This window comes from Lontra canadensis, unplaced genomic scaffold (assembly GCF_010015895.1).
Source record: "Lontra canadensis isolate GAN:19392208 unplaced genomic scaffold, GSC_riverotter_1.0 scaffold11, whole genome shotgun sequence".
NCBI lineage: Eukaryota > Metazoa > Chordata > Mammalia > Carnivora > Mustelidae > Lontra > Lontra canadensis.
The window spans coordinates 2607127-2625404 of NW_022631005.1; the positions used below are offsets into that span (position 1 = coordinate 2607127).

The following is an 18278-nucleotide window of genomic DNA, read 5'->3' on the forward strand; positions in this document are numbered from 1 at the left end:
ACCACCCCGTCCTGCCTAGGATTCCACCCTCCTTCGCCACCTGAGCACCTTTCAGGCAGGGATGTCCCTTACTGGAGCAGACTTCTAAAAGTTCTGATTTTGTGCTCCGTTGCTATATCACCCCCTGGTTCCAGCTTACATAGGCTCTCTCTCCCTCCTGCTGTGGTTTATCTTCCCATATATTGTCTTGGATTCACTTCTCTGCACCTCCTACCTTATAGGAAGTGGTCACTTTTCTATTTGTGGAGTTGCAGCTATTCTTTTCTTTGATATCTGGTTGAGTTCACAGGTGTTCAGAATGATTTGATAGCTAGCTAGCTGAATTCCAGGGACTGGATGAAACTAAGGTCTTCTACTCCTCCATCATCATAGACTGTCCTCTTGACTATTTTAAAAACAAAGCCTGATATTATGCTACTTACCTAAATATTACTTATGTATCTGTTTTTAAAAGGCATTTCTCCCTATATTATTATTTCTTCTGGCAAATTTAAAAAGAATTCTTTATCATTTAATATCCAGTTCACATTCAGATTTTATAGTTGTTTCAAAATTGTCTTTATTTTATACTTCATTTGTTCATAGGGAGATTCAGACAAGACCTATGTTAGCTTTTGGTTGTTTCCCTGTTTCATTTCATCTGAAACCCCCTTCTTTCTCCTTTTTTGAATGTTACTGACTTTTGGAAAATGTAGGTTATTTGCAGTATAAAATATGTCATATTTTGAATTTCCCTGTCATTTCATCTTGGTGTCATTTAACTCTTCCTCTAGGCTTTGTATGTCCTCTAAACTCAAAGTCAGATACAAAGTCTAGTTAGATTCAGGCATAGCTTTTAAATTTTTTTTTTTAAGCAAGGATATCTTGTAGATGGTGATGTGATTTTCTAGCTCACATCACATCACATTAGGAGGCACATAATACCTGGTTGTCCACTCTACATGTTGCTAAAATTAATCAGGATGTTCAGATGGTAACAGCCTGATTATTCTTCTGTAAAGTTCCTCATTAACCTTTGTCCTTATCCCAGAGTTTAAGAAAAGGCGGTTTCCTTAGAAGATCACTTAAGAGTAGCCTATTCTGTAATAGGCTTTGGCTGTATTTGGATTTCTGTATACGTATACTTTACTGTGTACAAATTTACCACTCAATCTGTTAATGAATTTGTAAAATAGAAACAGTAATAATCCAGAAGGTAATTGTGAAGATTAAGTGAGATAATGTAAAATAAAAGTCTTTTACACTGAGTAGATGCTTAAAATTCTGAGCCAGGATTTTAAATGCCAGGTTTTTAACCATTTATTTTATAGAAAAACCTTACATATTCACTGCTTTTAACATTGAACTTTCTTAAATATTGTAGTGGATGGGTGGTACTTAAAATTGTGATTTGCTTTAGAGTTGATAAGCTATGTCTCTGCATGATTTTGCACAGAGTACTTATGATACAGTATGTGTAAAATATGATAGTTATGCCAGTTTTTTATTATTGTATTTCTTAAATACATACAATAATACTAGGGCCTGTTGGTCTCAAAGTTTTATTGTTAACTTGTATTGGGTAGTGTATATTGGATATAATAGGGTATTCTGTGTATTTTCTTTGAGCTTTTCTGTGAGTACCTATAAAGGGTTGTGGTGTTTTTTTTGTTGTTGTTGTTTTTTTTTTTTTTTTTCTGTGCTTCCTTCAGTTTTTTTTTTCCTACCAAAAATATGTTTGGGCTCCTGGTAAATTGAAGGTATATAATTAGCACAAGTACGTAATCTCTTGAAGAGCCAGTCTACTAGAGGAGAAGATGTGTGTAAGTTATTATAAGGTACCAAGGGATTATTGAATTCTGTCTTTTTACTTCAGTTTAATATTTCCTTTTGTTTAGTGGCTATAGAACCAAAAGACTGATTTGGTTATATTAAAATTACTATTGTTTTATTGTGAGAGTATAATTAAAATGAGAGTTTTATATAACACAAAACAAAAAATACATTCACATATACACCTTATTTGATGTTTATCATAATCCTGTGAATTAAGTAGTACAGTTATTTGTATGCAAATTTGAAATATAGGTAGACAGTTTTCATATTGTCTGTTGTATTCTTTTCTTTTTATTATTAGCTAAACTTACCCGTGTTAGTTATTGCCATGAAATCGAAGATATCAAAGTGCAAAGAAAGCTTCCCTGGGATCCAGAAGAAGAGTGTATATGTTAATCTGATTGCTCAGCCAGATAGAAGGGGGAAGAAGTCTGTTTTGAAAATTTAAAATTTATTTAGAAATAAATTTAAATTTTTGAAATTAAAATTAATATAAACAAATATTAAGTAATATAAATTTTAATATAAATAATATTAGTTAATGTAAATAATATCAAGTATTATATTATAGTATAGACTTCATATTACAATGTTATAATATAAATTTTATATTAAAGTATAATAATTTATAGTTATAATATAAATAAATAATATTAAATATAAATGCTGAAAATAATATTAAATAAAAATTAATATAAATTTAAAATTTATTTAGCGAATAATTCACGAAGATTCATATATACAAAAAAATAGGTTAACCAAGAATGTTAAAAACATTTTTTGGGCAGTCTTACATTTGGTAAGTTGAGCCAGTTCATACTCAGTTCCTTCTTTTAAAGAGGAGGCAGGTGTATGCTTTGGTTTCTGTCCTGGTCCTATTTGGGATTAAAAACAAAGCAGGAGTGCCATTTAGTATATTCATATGTCTTTTTAGGTGAATTTTTCTCCTCTCACAGTGGCCATCTTCTGATATTCTTAAGTTACATATGATTATTAACTATTAATAGTAGTGCAGAGAGTATTTGCAGAATGCCAGGAACTTTGTATGCTAAGTGGTTTTTTATTTTTTTTTAAGATTTTATTTTTAAATAATCTCTTCACCCAACGTGGGGCTCCAGCCCACAACCCGAGATCAAGAGCTGCATGCTCCACCAAATGAGCCAGCCAGGCACCCCCGTATGCTAAATTTTTATGTGCAGTATCTCATTTAATCCTTACACCAACCTTATGAGTAGTGTTACTATTCACACTTTACAAGTGAGGAAACACTAAACTTAGTTACATAATTTGGCTAAGGTAAGCGGTAGAGTTTAATTCAAACTAATCCCTGAATAAAGACAGAGTCTGTGTTTTAAACCAACTCCTGTGTAATATACTGCCTTTGTTACTGTATCTGTCATGTTGTATAGTCAGGTATATATGGGTAGTGTAGTAGCATGGGTAACCCTGTTTGCTAGTTTTCTGTCTTGTCACTTGCTTCCTTGAGTTAGGAAGTTATATTTCCTCAGAAAAAGTCAATAGACATTTGGATGAGACGTTTGGATTAGATGTTGGAGATGAGACTTTTTTTCTTCCTTTGCAACAGAATCGAATCCTCTGGGTTGATGAGAACAATCTGACAGCTCATGTGGAGGCTGGTATCACAGGACAAGAGTTGGAAAGACAGGTATGTTATTTCTTTAATTAAGATTTTCAAAATTGCTACGTATCCTCTTTATTTTTTTAAATATTTATTTACTTAGAAAGCAAGTGGAAGGAGGGACAGGGAGAGAGAGGGAGAGAGAGAGAATCTCAAGCAGAGTCCCTGCTGAGCACAGAGCTAGACTCAGGGCTTGATCTCATGACCCAGAGATCATGACCTGAACCAAAATAGAGTCAGGTGCTTACCGGACTGAGCCACCCAGGCGCCCTGCTTTGTGTCCTCTTTATGAATGGAGTATCTTTTACAGCACATTCTCTGAACAGATTTGCTGAGTTTCCGTTGTGGGTCAGGTACTGAGCTAGATACTGAGGACATAGTAGTGAATAAGACCCCAACCCCTACACTTGGAAAGCTTATCTTATAACAGAAAGTTAGGTAAATAGACAGTTATGATTCAGAGTGAGAATTGCAAGGTGAAGGCTGAATGCAGGGTGTTATAGCTCATCAGACAGGGTTAGCAGGGAGGGAATTGGACAAAGAAGATATCACAGGGAACACAGCATTTAAAATGAGACTTCAGCATGGGTGAAAGTCAGCAAAAAATGGGAGTGGAGAGAACAATCCAGTCAGAGGAAGCAGCAAGTGCAGAGGCTTTTAGGGCAGCTGTTGCTTTTGGGAGGCCTGCAGACAGCTGAGTGTGGCTGAAGTCTAGTGTGTGTCTATGGGAGAATACACATTCTTGGTATTTATATGTTGGATGGGAAAATGTGTAGTAGTGGTAAAGGATGAAGCCAGGAAACATGAACAGATCAGATTAGAACGGGGCCTTATAAAGTCCCTTTTAGAAGTTTGAACTTTACCTCTGTATTCAGGCAGTTCTGGCCAGTTCCTCTATGGAGGTTGGGTGGGGCCCCGTAAGGGTGGTTAAAGGTTACTGGCATAATTCAGGGAAGAGCTGATAGTGACTTACAATTAATGAGTAAGAATTGAGCAAGGAGGAACATAGAGGACATTGAACTCTCAGAAGTTGATAAATTGGATGAACTGATAGATGTCGATATTTGCTATTAATTTAACTTCTCAATGCCTAATTTCTTTTTCTTTTTAAGATTTTATTTATTTTAGAGAGGATGGGGTGGAGGGGTATGGAAGAGCAGAGGGAGAGGGAAGGGGGATGACTCTCAAACTGCATTGAGTGTGCAGCCTGATGCAGGGCTCGATCTCACAACCCTGAGATCATGACCTGAGCCAAAATGAAGAGTCAGGTGCCTAACTGAGCCACCCAGGTGCCCTAATGCCTAATTTCATTGAAAACTGCTCATCTCATGAATTAGTCAAACTCTTGGAGACCTTGTAGCACTTTTTTAGGATCCTGAAGAATTCTTGGAAAACTTTAGGTTCCTTTCATACATTCTAAGCAGATAATTATTAAAATGTATTTCCAACTTCCTCAGACATAGTCAAGATGACTATAACTCAGCTTTTGTAAACCAGAATTAGAAAGTTTAATTTGTTGGTGATATAGTGACCACTTTGTTCAACGTGAGTTATAGAGACTCTTCTCTTCTACCTTTGAGTGGGACAGAGAGAGACAAGACATCCTTGTCGGTCTTATTTTTATTGTCTTTTTCCTTATTTCTTGGAAAAAAAGTTGAATCAAATCGTATGCCATTGACCAATTCTGGATGAAAGGCTTTGAAAAAAATTATTAAACTATTATCTTTATTTTTGATTTATGCACTAAGATAGAACTGGAATGAAATTGAACATATTAGTTGAGGCAGTGTTAAAGATCTTCAATAAGCCAAGGTTTTATATAAACCCAGGTAATAGATTTGTTAATTATTACAGTATATAATGAACTTAGGTGGGCAGAATAATAGTATTTAATGAAAAAGACTGTAAAAATCCTATATTAGTTTTCTGTTGTATCTGAATGAGGCACTATCAACACACCAATTTTTTTTATAACAAAGGGTGGCCTTTCATGTCTCTAATTTTATATCTTCTTTTATTACAGCATTTGATGGAGTATTTTAACCTTTTTAAGTTTTGTTTTTTTTTTTTTTTTGAAAGGTTAGAATTAAAATTCAAAGAACATATTTCCTTGAAATTTAAATGACATTTTCCTAGACTGGGGAACTTCTGATATTTTACCTACTAGTTCATTTCCCTAAATGCCAATATAGAACTTTCTTTTTTGCCTCCAGTAAACTGTAATGTAGTTTCTACAGCCATTTTGATCCCAGTTCAAGTTCTTCCTCATTAAACTTCTGTACTCTTCAGTTTCTTAATAAGCTGAGGTAACCAGCTTAAAACATCCTGCTTTTTCCTTCTAGAAATTTTAAAATGACACAAAGATTGTAGTTGGGTAGCACATGTTTTAATCTCTTTTTAGTTTGTAAATTATGTTGATTTTATTATGTGTACAATTTAAGGGAGGTCATTATCATGTCAATTATGGATTTGTTGTAGAGTAACTTCATTGAGGTATAAGTGTCATACAGTAAATTGCACTTATTTTAAAGATACAATTTGATATGTTTTGATACATGAGTACAATCATGAAACCATCACCATAATCACAATAGTAAACACTGTACCAAACTCAAAGATTTCCTCTTGCTTCTTTATGATTCTCTCCACCCAACCCTTGCCCTCCACCCCTGACAATCACTGATCTGCCTTTTTTTTTTTTTTTTTAATAACATAAGTGTGTTGTGTCACAGTTCTGGAAGTTGATCTGCTTTCTATCACTGTAGATTTGTTTAATTGTCCTACAATTTTGGTGAAAACTAATCAGGTACTCTTTCTGAGGGGGGATTGAGGGTATGGCTTCTTTCACTAGGCATAAGTAGTTTGAGATTCATGCATATTGTTGCATGTATCAATTAGTTTGTTCCTTTTTATTGCTCAGTAGTATTGCATTGTATAGCTATACCACTGTCCATTTATCCACGAACACTTAGATTATTTACAATTTGGGGCTATTTCAAGTAAAGCTGCTGTGATCATTCATGTGCAAATCCTTGTATGGACATATGCTTTCATTTCTCTTGGGTAGATATTTTGAAATGAAGTGGTTAAATCAAGTGGTAGGGATATACTTACCTTTTTGAAAAACTACCAAACATTTTCCCACAGGGCATCATTTCATATTCCCACTAGCACTGTGTATGAATTCCAATTTCTCTATATCCTCTCTAGTACTTGTTAATGTTAGTCTTTTAAGTTTTAGTCATTCTACTTGATGTGTTATAGTATCTTATTGTGGTTTTAATTTGTATTTCTCTAGTGTCTAGTGATCTTTACAAGTGCTTTTTGTCATCCGTGTGTCTTCTTTGGTGAAGTATCTGTTCGAGTTGTTTCTCTAATTTTTAAATTGGTTTGTTTGTTTTCTTATTGAGTTTTGAGAATTCTTTACATATTCTGGATAGAAGTCCTTTTGCCGATCTATGCTTTGCAAATATTTTCTCCCAGTCTTTGGCTTGTCTTTTCAGTCTTTTAACAGAGTCTTTTGAAGAATAGATCTTTTTAATTTTGGTGAATTCCATAATGTATTTAATTTTTTACTTTATATTTCATGGTGTTGCTGTCATATCTTGAAATCTTTGCTTTACTTAAGGTTACAAAGATTTTCTCCCATTTAAGTTTCATAGTTTTTGGTTTCCATTCAAGTCTCTGATGAGTTTTGAAGATTCTGAGTTAATGTTTATATATGGTGTAAAGTATGGATTGAAGTTCATTTTTTTTTGGCATATGGATATCCAGTTATTTCAGCACCATTTGTTGAAAAGACTACCTTTCAAATTGTGTTGGCTCTTCTGGGTTTTTTCCCTTTCCATATAGACTTTCAAGATTTTTTATATAGTTATTTGACAGAGAGAGAGCACAAGTAGGCAGAGCGGCAGGCAGAGGGAGAGGGAGAAGCAGGCTCTCTGCTGAGCAAGGAGCCCAATGGTGGGGTTCAATCTCAGAACCCTGGGATCATGACCTGAGCCGAAGGCAGTTGCTTACCCCGCTGAGCCACCCAGGCGCCCATCCATATAGACTTTAGAATCAGTTAATATCTGTAAATACCTTGTTGAGATTTTGATGGGGTTTGTTACACGGAATCTGTAGATCAATTTGGGAAGGACTGACATCATGATAATATTGAGTCTTCCATAAACATGGAATATATCTCTCCATTTATTTAAAACTTTGACTTTTCTTTATAGATTTTGTAATGTATCTGTTAGATTTATACCTAAGTATTTCATTTTGGTGGGCCTAATGTAAATGGCATTATGTTTTTATTTTTAAATTCCACTTGTTGCTTGTTGGTATATTGGAAAGCAATTGAATTTTGTATATTAATCATGTGTCCTGCCGTCTTGCTTTAATTGCTTAATAGTTCAAGGTTACTTTTCTGTTTTTTTCAAAGGTATTTTAACTGAGTATAGAATGATAAGTTGATAGTGTTTTTCTTTCAGTAATATAAAGATGATGCTTCACTGTTATCTCACTTTAGTGTTTCTGGCTAGAAATTTATCTTTGTCCCTTTGTACATTCTGTGGGTTTTTTTGCCCTCTGTTTTGCTTTTAAGATTTTCTTATAACTGCTTTGAGTTATGTGATTGTGATAGACCCTGGTGTAGGGTTTTTTTTGTGTCTGTATTTCTTACACTGGGGCTTTGTTGAGCTTCTTTTATTTGTGCGATTATACTTTTCATCACGTTTGGAAAATTTGGGGCTATTATTTCTTCAATTATCTGACTCTCCCTCCCCCACCTGACTTTTAGGGACTCTGTTTACTTATATATTAGGCTCTTTGAAGTTCTACAGCTTACTGCTGCTCTTCTCATTTTTTTCTTCAGTTTCTTTTGCTACGTCTTGGAGTTCACGAATCTTTTATTTGCTGAATATATTCTGCTCTTAACCCCACTAAGTGTATTTTTTATCTCAAACATTGTATTTCTTACTTTTCTAGATATTTAATTTGGGTCTTTCTATATTTTCTGTGTCTCTACTCTGAACGTATGGAATACAGTTAAGTAACTGTTTTAATGTCCTGGTCAGCTAATTCTAACATCTGTGTTAGTTCTGGGTTGGTTTTGATTATTTACCTCATAATATTGTTTTCCTCATTATGGGTTGTGTTTTCTTGCTTCCTGTACACTTGGCAATTTTTTTTTTAAGATTTTATTTATTTATTTGACAGAGAGAGAGAGAGAGATCACAAGTAGGTAGAGAAGCAGGCAGAGAGAGTGGGGGAAGCAGGCTCCCTGCTGAGCAGAGAGCCCGATGTGGGGCTCGATCCCAGGACCTTGAGATCATGACCTGAGCCGAAGGCAGAGCCTTTAACCCACTGAGCCACCCAGGCATCCTGGCAATTTTTTATTAAGTACCAGACATTGTGAATATCATCTTGTTAGGTCTTGGATGTTTTTCAGTTCTATAAATATTCTTGAGCTTTTTTTTCTGGGATATAGATATTTGGATATAGTTTGATTCTTTAGTTCTTGCTTCTGCGATCTTTTAGGTGGGTTCAGAAGCAGTGCTCAGTCTTAAAACTAATCATTTCTCATTACTGAGGAATGACCATCTTGGGTGTTCTATCTCATGCTTTGTGAAGGAAAAATTTTCCAAGTCAGGCTGGTGGGAACAGATTTCTGGCCCTGTATGAGTGCTAGTACTTTTCTCTAATCCTTTGCATTGTTTTTAACTCTCATCCTGGGTAGTTTCCTCACTTAAATGTACTTTTCATTACTCTGCTGACTACTTTAAAGGGGACCCTCTGCCAATCTCCAGGGTTTTCTCTCTTTGCTGCTCTCTTCTCTTCAGTACTTTCTCTTGTGAATTTTATATGCTTTGGTTTCCCACAACTTCAGACTCAGTCTCCTTACCTCACACATAGTGTTTGCCAGAGTTGTGCTTGGATTCTCTTTCCCTGTATCACCATCTGGAGCATAAGCAAGGGGCATTCATAGTATTCACTTCGTTTGTTTGCTTTTTCAAGGGATCACAGCCCTTTGTTACTGCATGTCCAGTTATTTAAAGACTTTTGTATCTTCTATTTTTTCAGGTTTTTTTTTTTTTTTCATGTGAGAGGATAAATCTAGTTCCTTTTACTTGAACTTGGGTGAATGTCTCTGCTGCACTTTTAATTTTTTCCTTTATACTTCTAATTGTTCTGTATTTATTTAATTATGTTTCTTGTTAAGTTCAGTTCCTTCTCTTTCTATATAATAACAAGTTCTGCAATTTAGAATTTGCTCTTAGTGATGTGTCTCATGCCTAGAACATAGTAAGTATTTGTTGCTTTAATATTGAATGGGAGTACAGAAATGAGTAAGATAAATTTCTTATTCTGTTTTATGGGATACAGACGGAGAGGAGAGGTTATTTTATTTTATTAAAAAAGGATATTTGATTAACTATATGAGTTAAATCTGTAAACCTTTGTCCAGATTTTCCAGCAGCTAATGGCATTAACAAAGACACAGCAAGTGGTGTCTGAGTGGCTCAGTTGGTTAATTTAAACATCTGCCTTGGGCTAAGGTCCTGATCCCAGACTCCCAGGATCAAACCCCACATCGGGCTCCCTGTTCAATGGGGAGTCTGCTTCTCCCTCTGCCTCTTACCCAACTCTTGTGCTCTCTCACTCTCTCTCAAATAAATAAATAAAATCTTAAAAACAAAAACAAAACACAGCCTTTAGAAGAAAAAGTAGCTGAATGTATGTGGTCATAGATACCATTTATTAAGCACCCAACCATATGCCAAAAATTGTTTCCTATTAATGAGTGTACTGTAACATGCAGATTTTCTAGCAAGCATAAATGGCAAGTTTCAAGTTCAGGTTCTTAACCATTACACTTACTTCACTTACCTAGTAAGAAGTTAGTCAGATTTTAACAAAGTAGTAGATTTAAAATGGTGTGCTAAGTCGAGGTCCTTGAGCATAGAGACTGTCTTTTTTTTCCCCCATTCTTTTTATATCCTCATTTTCATTGTTTTACATAATTCCTGGCTTGTGGTAGCCACTTTATAATTGAGGAAGGTAATGAAGTAAACCTATAGGCATAAGAGGCAAATTATATGTAACATTGGATATATTTACAGAAGTAGTTTAGATTTAATTTGCTTTGGTGTAGGTAATGTGGAGATTTTGTCATCAGAATATATGAAAACTCACTGTTTAGTGCTTAGGATATCTAAGTGCTCTATTGTTTTTCCTTTTTCTGCTAATTTCAGAAAAATTGAGTAACAGTAGTCTTTCTTGAGAGTAAATAATATGAATATAGATTGGGAGTTAAGGAAGAACTATAAAATAGCAATTTGATGATCTTCATTTTAAATTGTTCATTCATATATTTAAGCTACTTCTTTGTGAGTAGTTAGTAATTTCTTAAAATTAAACACCTTGAATATTTAGTGAAATTTATTATTAATAATTGATACCTTTTTAAATTCTGTTTTTCTAGCAAAAATGTTAGAAAAGATAATAATTTGCCATGCTTATGTGCAAAAGCTAACAAATTATGTTTAACTTATTAAGTTCTCTCAGTTTGGATCACAACTTTTACACCATACTTACAGTTACAAACATAGCTGACATATTCTACATCTCTGCATGGCTTACTTGAAAAATAGAAGCAGTTGCTTAACTGGATGACTATCAAAATGGTCAATACAGATTGATGGGCTTGAGTGCAGTAGACAGTGAGTGTGCAGATGGTGGTGTCTGTACCATTTGACATGAGATGCCTGAGTCTTTAAAATGATTTCAGTGGAATGGCTTTGGTGGTGTTGCAGTAAAGGGCATCCATTCAACTTCAGGTGCTGTGCAGATGGCAAAGCCAAGCTAATATAGAAAAATGAGAAACAAGTGACTATTTAATGTACAGGAATGCATGATCTGCATCACAAATAAATGACGGTATTACATGCAGGAAACCTAGCCAGATGGCTGTACATTAAAACACATGACTCCTTGAGAGAATTAAGTACAGGCAATTTGCTTAGATTTTCTGCAGGCCTGCTGCATATTATGTTAGGGTAGGGAAAACAAGAGATTAAGTGCTTTATTTATTGAAAGTGTTTAGGTGAAGTTGGCAGTTATTTAAACATAATCTGATCTCCGTAAGTATTTAAATTATCTCTTTGTGGTTAAAAAAAAAAAAGTAGGGACGTAGTTGGTTTTACTTTAAAAGGATGAAAGGAATAAGATTGGCTAGCAAGTACGTCTTTTGGTCCACATTTTTCAGTTTTATAAAGTTTTCCACTGGGCAAAAGCTTAAAAAATTTTTTGGATGAGCATGATAAAAGTACTTCTTTTTTTTATATGGGTTTTAATGAGTCCAGATACCAGTGACATATGGAAATTTTAAAGTGTGAAGCATGAGAGACTGTGGACTCTGAGAAACAAACTGAGGGTTTTGGAGGGGAGGGGAGTGGGCACGCGGGCAAACCTGGTGGTGGGTATTAAGGAGGGCATGGATTGCATGGAGCACTGGGTGTGGTGCATAAATAGTGAATCTTGGAACACTGAAAAAAAATTAATGTGTTGAATGCTATATGAAATAGTTCGATTTTCACTAGTAAAATACTACATTTTTTGTTTTTCAGCTTAAAGAAAGTGGTTATTGTACAGGTCATGAACCAGATTCACTGGAATTCAGCACCGTGGGAGGATGGGTTTCTACTCGGGCATCGGGCATGAAGAAGAATATCTATGGCAATATTGAGGACCTGGTAAATTTTTTTCTGGTTACTATGTTATAATTGATTAGTATATTACTATAAAATGATTAAAGCCTTTTTTAGAGTTGTATGGTAGCGTCTTCTCAAAAGTATACCCCTTTTGATTATAACGAAGTTGACTGTGTGTAATAGAAGCAGTTTAAAGACCACTGGGGTCATTATTTACAGGTGCTCCTTTTCAAGTGACTGATATTTCAACTTTATAGATGCTTCATATTATCTGACTTATAAAATATATAAACATTATTTTATAAGCCTCATGGAGCCTCAGTCTCAAGTCCACCAAGGTTTTAGTCCATTTATTTAGATGATCTCATCATTGCCACTCTTGCCTTGGAGAGTTTATACTTACTTCTCTTAAAAAATTTTTTTCTCTATGGAATTAGCCTGATTGAAAAGGTTCTAGTAGGTGGCAATATGACCTGTAGTGGTTTATGTACACACCATTTTATTTTAGCTGATCTGGTGCTAGTGTTCTGGGAGTTAGTGTGGTAATAGTATAACTGTGAGCATTCTGACTAGGGATTAGATATCATTTGTTCCATGTGTAGCTTTTCCAGTGATTAGTTGTGTGACCTTGTACAAATTGGCTCACCTTTCTAAACTTCTTTCCTCTTCTGTAAAGTAGAATAATGATATTCACTGCATGGAATTATTATAAGTGTATATTATAAACACTTAAAATGTTCACATCCTGTTTTTTTTTTAATTGAGGATATTTTAGAAATCACATTTTTCCTTTTGCAAATAAAATAACATCCAATTTCAGAGGAGAGAATTTGATCCTTTTACTATTGGATTATTAAAAACCTTATCATAGTTAACATGTGATAGACTGCTACATTTTTACTGCTAAAGCATGTAATTTATTTTATCCCTTTTTTGGAGAGCCTTAAGGACCACAGATTATAAGCATATATCCTAATGTGCTTATTTGCATGTGTGTATCTAGCTTTTGATACAAAATAGGATCATGCTGTATTTAATCTCTTTAGACTATGTTATCAATATATTAACTTGTAAAAGAACAAAGACAAATGTATTTATACACTATCATTTTTAGACTGTGTATAATTCTCTTTTACTGGTAATTCATGGTTTATTAAAGTAATTCCCAATTAGTGAATATTTTAAGTTATTCTTGATTTCAAAATTGTAGGAAACAAAGAGGAAAATATCTTCTTTAGTAATTTCTTTGGTATACATCTTTAATCACTTTGGGGAAGTTCCTAAGGCTTGAATTGTTGAATCAAGACATTTTTATATGTTTTTTAAGTCTTTGAATTTTTATCGCCAAAATGTTTCATAGAAATTTGTGCCAATTGGCATTCCCACTAGCACTATGAGAATATTTCTTTCACTGGACCCTTTATTTATATTTTTGTCTTTTTCATTTTTTTATTTCTTTAATTGCTAGTGAATGTATCCTTTTAAAATGTCTTGGTGATTTTTGGTTTCTATTTTGTGAATTGTTTATTGATGTCCTCTGCTCATTTCCTTAAATAATAAATAGACTATTTTTGTTTATCGGTCAAGAAGCTGTTGTAAAAATGTGTTGGATTTTCACCTAACCATTTCCTGATTTAAATTTCAGGAACTATTTTCGAGTGACCCTCTCCCTCGAGTATGCTTACATTCTCACTTGTGTGAGACTTGTATCACATGCATCTATCTTTTCTTCTTTTCAGTTCAATCACTACATCTCCCTCTTCATCCCATTTTTTACCTGATTATAATTAATACTTCATTCTTTTCATTCTTTTCTACTAAGTGAGCAAAGTAGATAAATTGAGGGTGGGAATAAGGCAAGAGTAAATTTTTTCTTAGAATTCTAAGCATTGAAGCAGCTTGATGTGATTAATAGTGCTTCATTCAAAATTAAGTGAAAGAATGAACCTATTAAAATATGATCATTATTTTTTTCGTCCTTTAGTTTTTTGCCACATGGATAATCCTAGACTAAATTTGGTTTAAAGAAAAGTGCTTTTCGTTTTTTTAAGGTGATGAACATACCCAAATCAGTAACAATCTTAGAATGATTTTTTCTTCTTTTAAAGTTATATAAAATTTATTTTTAGTCTAAGAATTATTAAAAGATATTAGAATTCTGAAGGGTGTCACCATCTATCACTTAATCTATTATTTTAAAAGTAGAGTTTTTTTTTAAAGTAGAGTTTTTTATAAATATAGATGGTTGTGTGTACACACATGCACAACATTCACTGACAAATATGTAGACTTTACATCATGCATTGTATTAAACAGGTGGTTCATATAAAAATGGTAACACCTAGAGGCATAATAGAAAAAAGCTGTCAAGGACCTCGTATGTCAACAGGCCCTGATATCCATCACTTCATCATGGGATCTGAAGGTAAATATAACTAAATTTATTACAAAAAATTACAGGTTAGTGACTCAGTTTTGTGAAAATCTGTGATATTGTGATATAAGATCTTTGAAAGAAAGACACGTTTTATATATTTAAAGAATTGTGATTTTTTTTGTTTTATTACTTTAAGTACTTCATAAAGTTTTTATTATGAGAACATCTTATTAAATGTCCTTTTACATTTTGGTTTTTTTATAGTTTTAGAGATAAGTTAGCCTTTTTGGTATTTTATTTTTGTTTTACAGTTTTTTAGGAAGAGTAGTTGTTAAGATTTAAAATGGTTTGCTTTAAAATTTTATATATAATAGTATTCTCTAACCTTGCCTGACTTCTCAGTGGGGAAGAGCTGAGAAAGTATTGTCTTAGTGTCTTGGCTTTCTGTAGTTGTACTTTTTATTACTTGCTATTTGATTCTTTGAAGAAGTGGAATTTAAAATCCTGTTGATTTATATATCTTTTAAAACGTATGTTGTACTTTTTTTTTTTTTAACTATTTACTATTCTTTGCTTGGTTACTTAACTCTGGGTTGATTAAAATGTAGTTCTTTATCTCACATTTAATTGCTGTACTGATCAGGAAAAAACTGACCTTCTATTTTGCAAACTAACTGTTCTGCAGTAAATGTTATGGATAAGATGAACATAGTCGTGTTTTTTAATTCTTAGAATAGTAGAGAGGGATATCCCTTAAATTCAGAGAAATAAGATAAAACAAGTGTCTCTAACTTAGTGGAGGAACTCATTACCAATTTAGAAGATGGTACAAGCTAAAAAAGAGATTTTGAAATGTTTAGCTGTATTCATGGATGAGAGAGCAATTATAATAAACTAGGATGATAGGACATCAATCCTGTCTTTTGATAGAAACATCAAGGAGGGAAAATACAACAAACTATGTCTCAGTGACATGTTAGAGGTCAACTGTTGATTTGATGAGCAGTGATATAGCTTAAATATTTTTTCATGATAATCAATGATAAACTTTGTCAAGATGTTTCACCAGTTTACTTTCTTATTTCTTTTCTGATCAGTATAGTCTTCTGTGGAAAAACAGAACTACATTTTTATGAGGAAAATGTTAAATTCCCTTAAAATAATATAGTTCTTTGGTAAATATTCTGCAACTTCTAATACTAACACATCATCCAAAAGTAAACTAAGATATATAAACTTTTGCCACCTGGTGTCAAATTGAGTAACAAATAGGTATTAAAACTGAGAGTTATTAATTATACTCTTGGTGCATACATAGTTGGAGTCAACTCTGTAAATATAAATGATCTTTTTAAGTAACTATATCAGACATTTTTTTCTCCCTTCGCTTAGTATTTTAAAATTTTTTGGTGCTAGGTACTGTTCTGGCACACTGAAGGGACACAGGTAACAATTGACCTTTATAATATAGTATGATAAATTGTATGATTAGAAGTAAATGGAGGAGAAATACAGACAAAGTTCATATTAATGGGTGCTTAAGAAGACCTCTTCAGAGGGGCCATGCCTAAAGTGGTCCCTGAAGGTTGGTAGGAGTTGATGGAATAAGGTGGTGAGGGAGTTGCCCTGCAGAGAGAACTGCAGGTGGGCAGACTTAAAGTGAAAAGAGCCGTCTCTGCGTGGTGAAGCTGCCGGGTTTTCAGTATAACAGGAACATAAGATTTAGCTATAAGAGTGTAGTAGGCAGCTGGTCTAGGGTAGAGTGGTAAGGGTTACAGGGTAACTGGAGAGAGAATTTGGTCTTTTATGTCTTTTAAAATAGTTTTAAACTGTATCTAAATGACTAGACTACCTCTCTCAATAATAAATTATTTTCTGAATTTAAGGAAGGTAAACTCATAATAGAGGAAGCAAAGAAATATGATTTATTAAACATATACTAGGGCAAATTACTGTATTTAAATGAGATTTTATTATACACATATATGTAAAATGATTTAGGAGCATGATGATGAAATCTTTCAGATCTGGATTTCAGTCCTGATTCCACCACATAAATTTCCGGGACTTTGTGTAAATTAGGTAATTTTCTATGCCAGTGTTCTCAGCTATAGAATGAGGATAATAAAAAGAAACCATTTTCATAAGCTTTTGTGAGGGTTAAATGAGATTATGATAAGCAGTCTATAAGCATTTAGTAAATACTCAACAAATGTTAAGTTTATTACTGTTGTTGCTATTTATTATTTTGGCATCAGTGGTCTTTACAAGTATAGTCTATACAAGTATAGTCCTTAATCCCCATCTCAGTATGTGGATATAGAGTCATCTTAATGCAGGCTGGGAGACAGCATGATTGAGAAAGTTAATTTATATGAAATCGTATTCTTTTTTATTTTATTTTTTACTTCAGAATTTTATTTTTTTTTTACGTTTTTAAATTCTAGTTAGCATACAATATAATACTAGTTTCAGGAGTATAGTATAGTATAGTGATTCAGCACTTCTGTATATCACAACAAGTTCATATTCTTTCATAATATGTATTTTTATCTGTTGTCTTGAGCCATCTAATAATTACCTTCTGCCTTAAATGTGAATCATATACTTTTCTTCAAGTTAAAAAAATTTTTTTTTTTGCTATAGTTAAAATTATCTCATGATAGCCTTGAAAGCATTATCATTAAAGGATGCATTTTTCTTTTTTCTTTTTTTTTTTCCAAAGATTTTATTTATTTATTTGACAGATAGAGATCACAAGTAGGCAGAGAGGCAGGCAGAGACAGAGAGAGGGGGAAGCAGGCTTCCCTCTGAGCAGAGAGCCCAATGTGGGGCTCGATCCCAGGACCCTGAGATCATGACCTGAGCTGAAGGCAGAGGCTTAACCCACTGAGCCACCCAGGTGCCCCTAGAATGTATTTTTCTGATCCTACTAAGTTCTACATGTGACTAACCATGTTGAATTTAGTGTTTTTATCTTGTGTTACGAATTTTTTGTAATGATTTTTTTCAATTAGCAGCTTCCTTCCCTTTTAGACACTATAATAGTCAAAGCCTCTGAAATGCTTTACATCTTTTCTTGTATATGAAATTTACTAGTAACTCAAAATAATTCGTTCTTTCATTTGAAAAATGGTTAAAACTACATTTTTATTTTTTTAAGCCTATGACCCACCCTTGTTTTCGTCTTTGCTCTATGTTGAAATAAGTGAAATGCTTATTATCAGTCCCTTTGTGTAATTTTACCTTTTGTATGACCTTGACACTTGTAAGACAGCTTGAGTGGTTATAATGTCCATGGGTTGCACTTTGTTTCCTTCATTCTTGAAAATGCTGCTCCAGTGTTGCTTGGTTTTATATGTTGCTTTAAAGAAATCTAATGCTAGTTATTTTGCCTTTGTGGATTGTTTCCATCTTTTTGCCTGAGTGTCCTGAGGATTTTTTAATTATTGAAGTCTACTACTTTTATAGCTCAGAGTTGATTGTTCTGTGTTGTTTAAAATGGCACCCAATGGACCCTTTCTATGTTTACATTTATATCTTTTATTCTTTCTGGAAAGTTTTTTTGGATCTACTGTTAAATATTAGGGGTTCCCCCCCACCTTTGTTTTGATTTTTCTTCTTCAGGGACACCAATTATACTATGCTTGACAGTGTTTGTTTGGCATTTCAGGGAGTGACTAACCCTTTTTTATTCCCCAGCTTTTTTCTTTATTTCATTTTCATTCCCTTCATTATTTTCCTGCTC

General features: G+C 33.6%; 1 protein-coding gene across 1 annotated transcript in view; it reads left to right on the plus strand.

The window, feature by feature from the left end:
* The window catches only part of AGPS (alkylglycerone phosphate synthase), a 134509-nt gene that overhangs the window by 58518 nt on the left and 57713 nt on the right, over positions 1-18278 (plus strand). The window contains exons 8-10 of the mRNA XM_032855977.1: positions 3401-3481; positions 12070-12195; positions 14470-14578. Of these exons, the coding sequence (XP_032711868.1) occupies positions 3401-3481; positions 12070-12195; positions 14470-14578 (316 nt within the window). The remainder of the gene's footprint in view (positions 1-3400; positions 3482-12069; positions 12196-14469; positions 14579-18278) is intronic.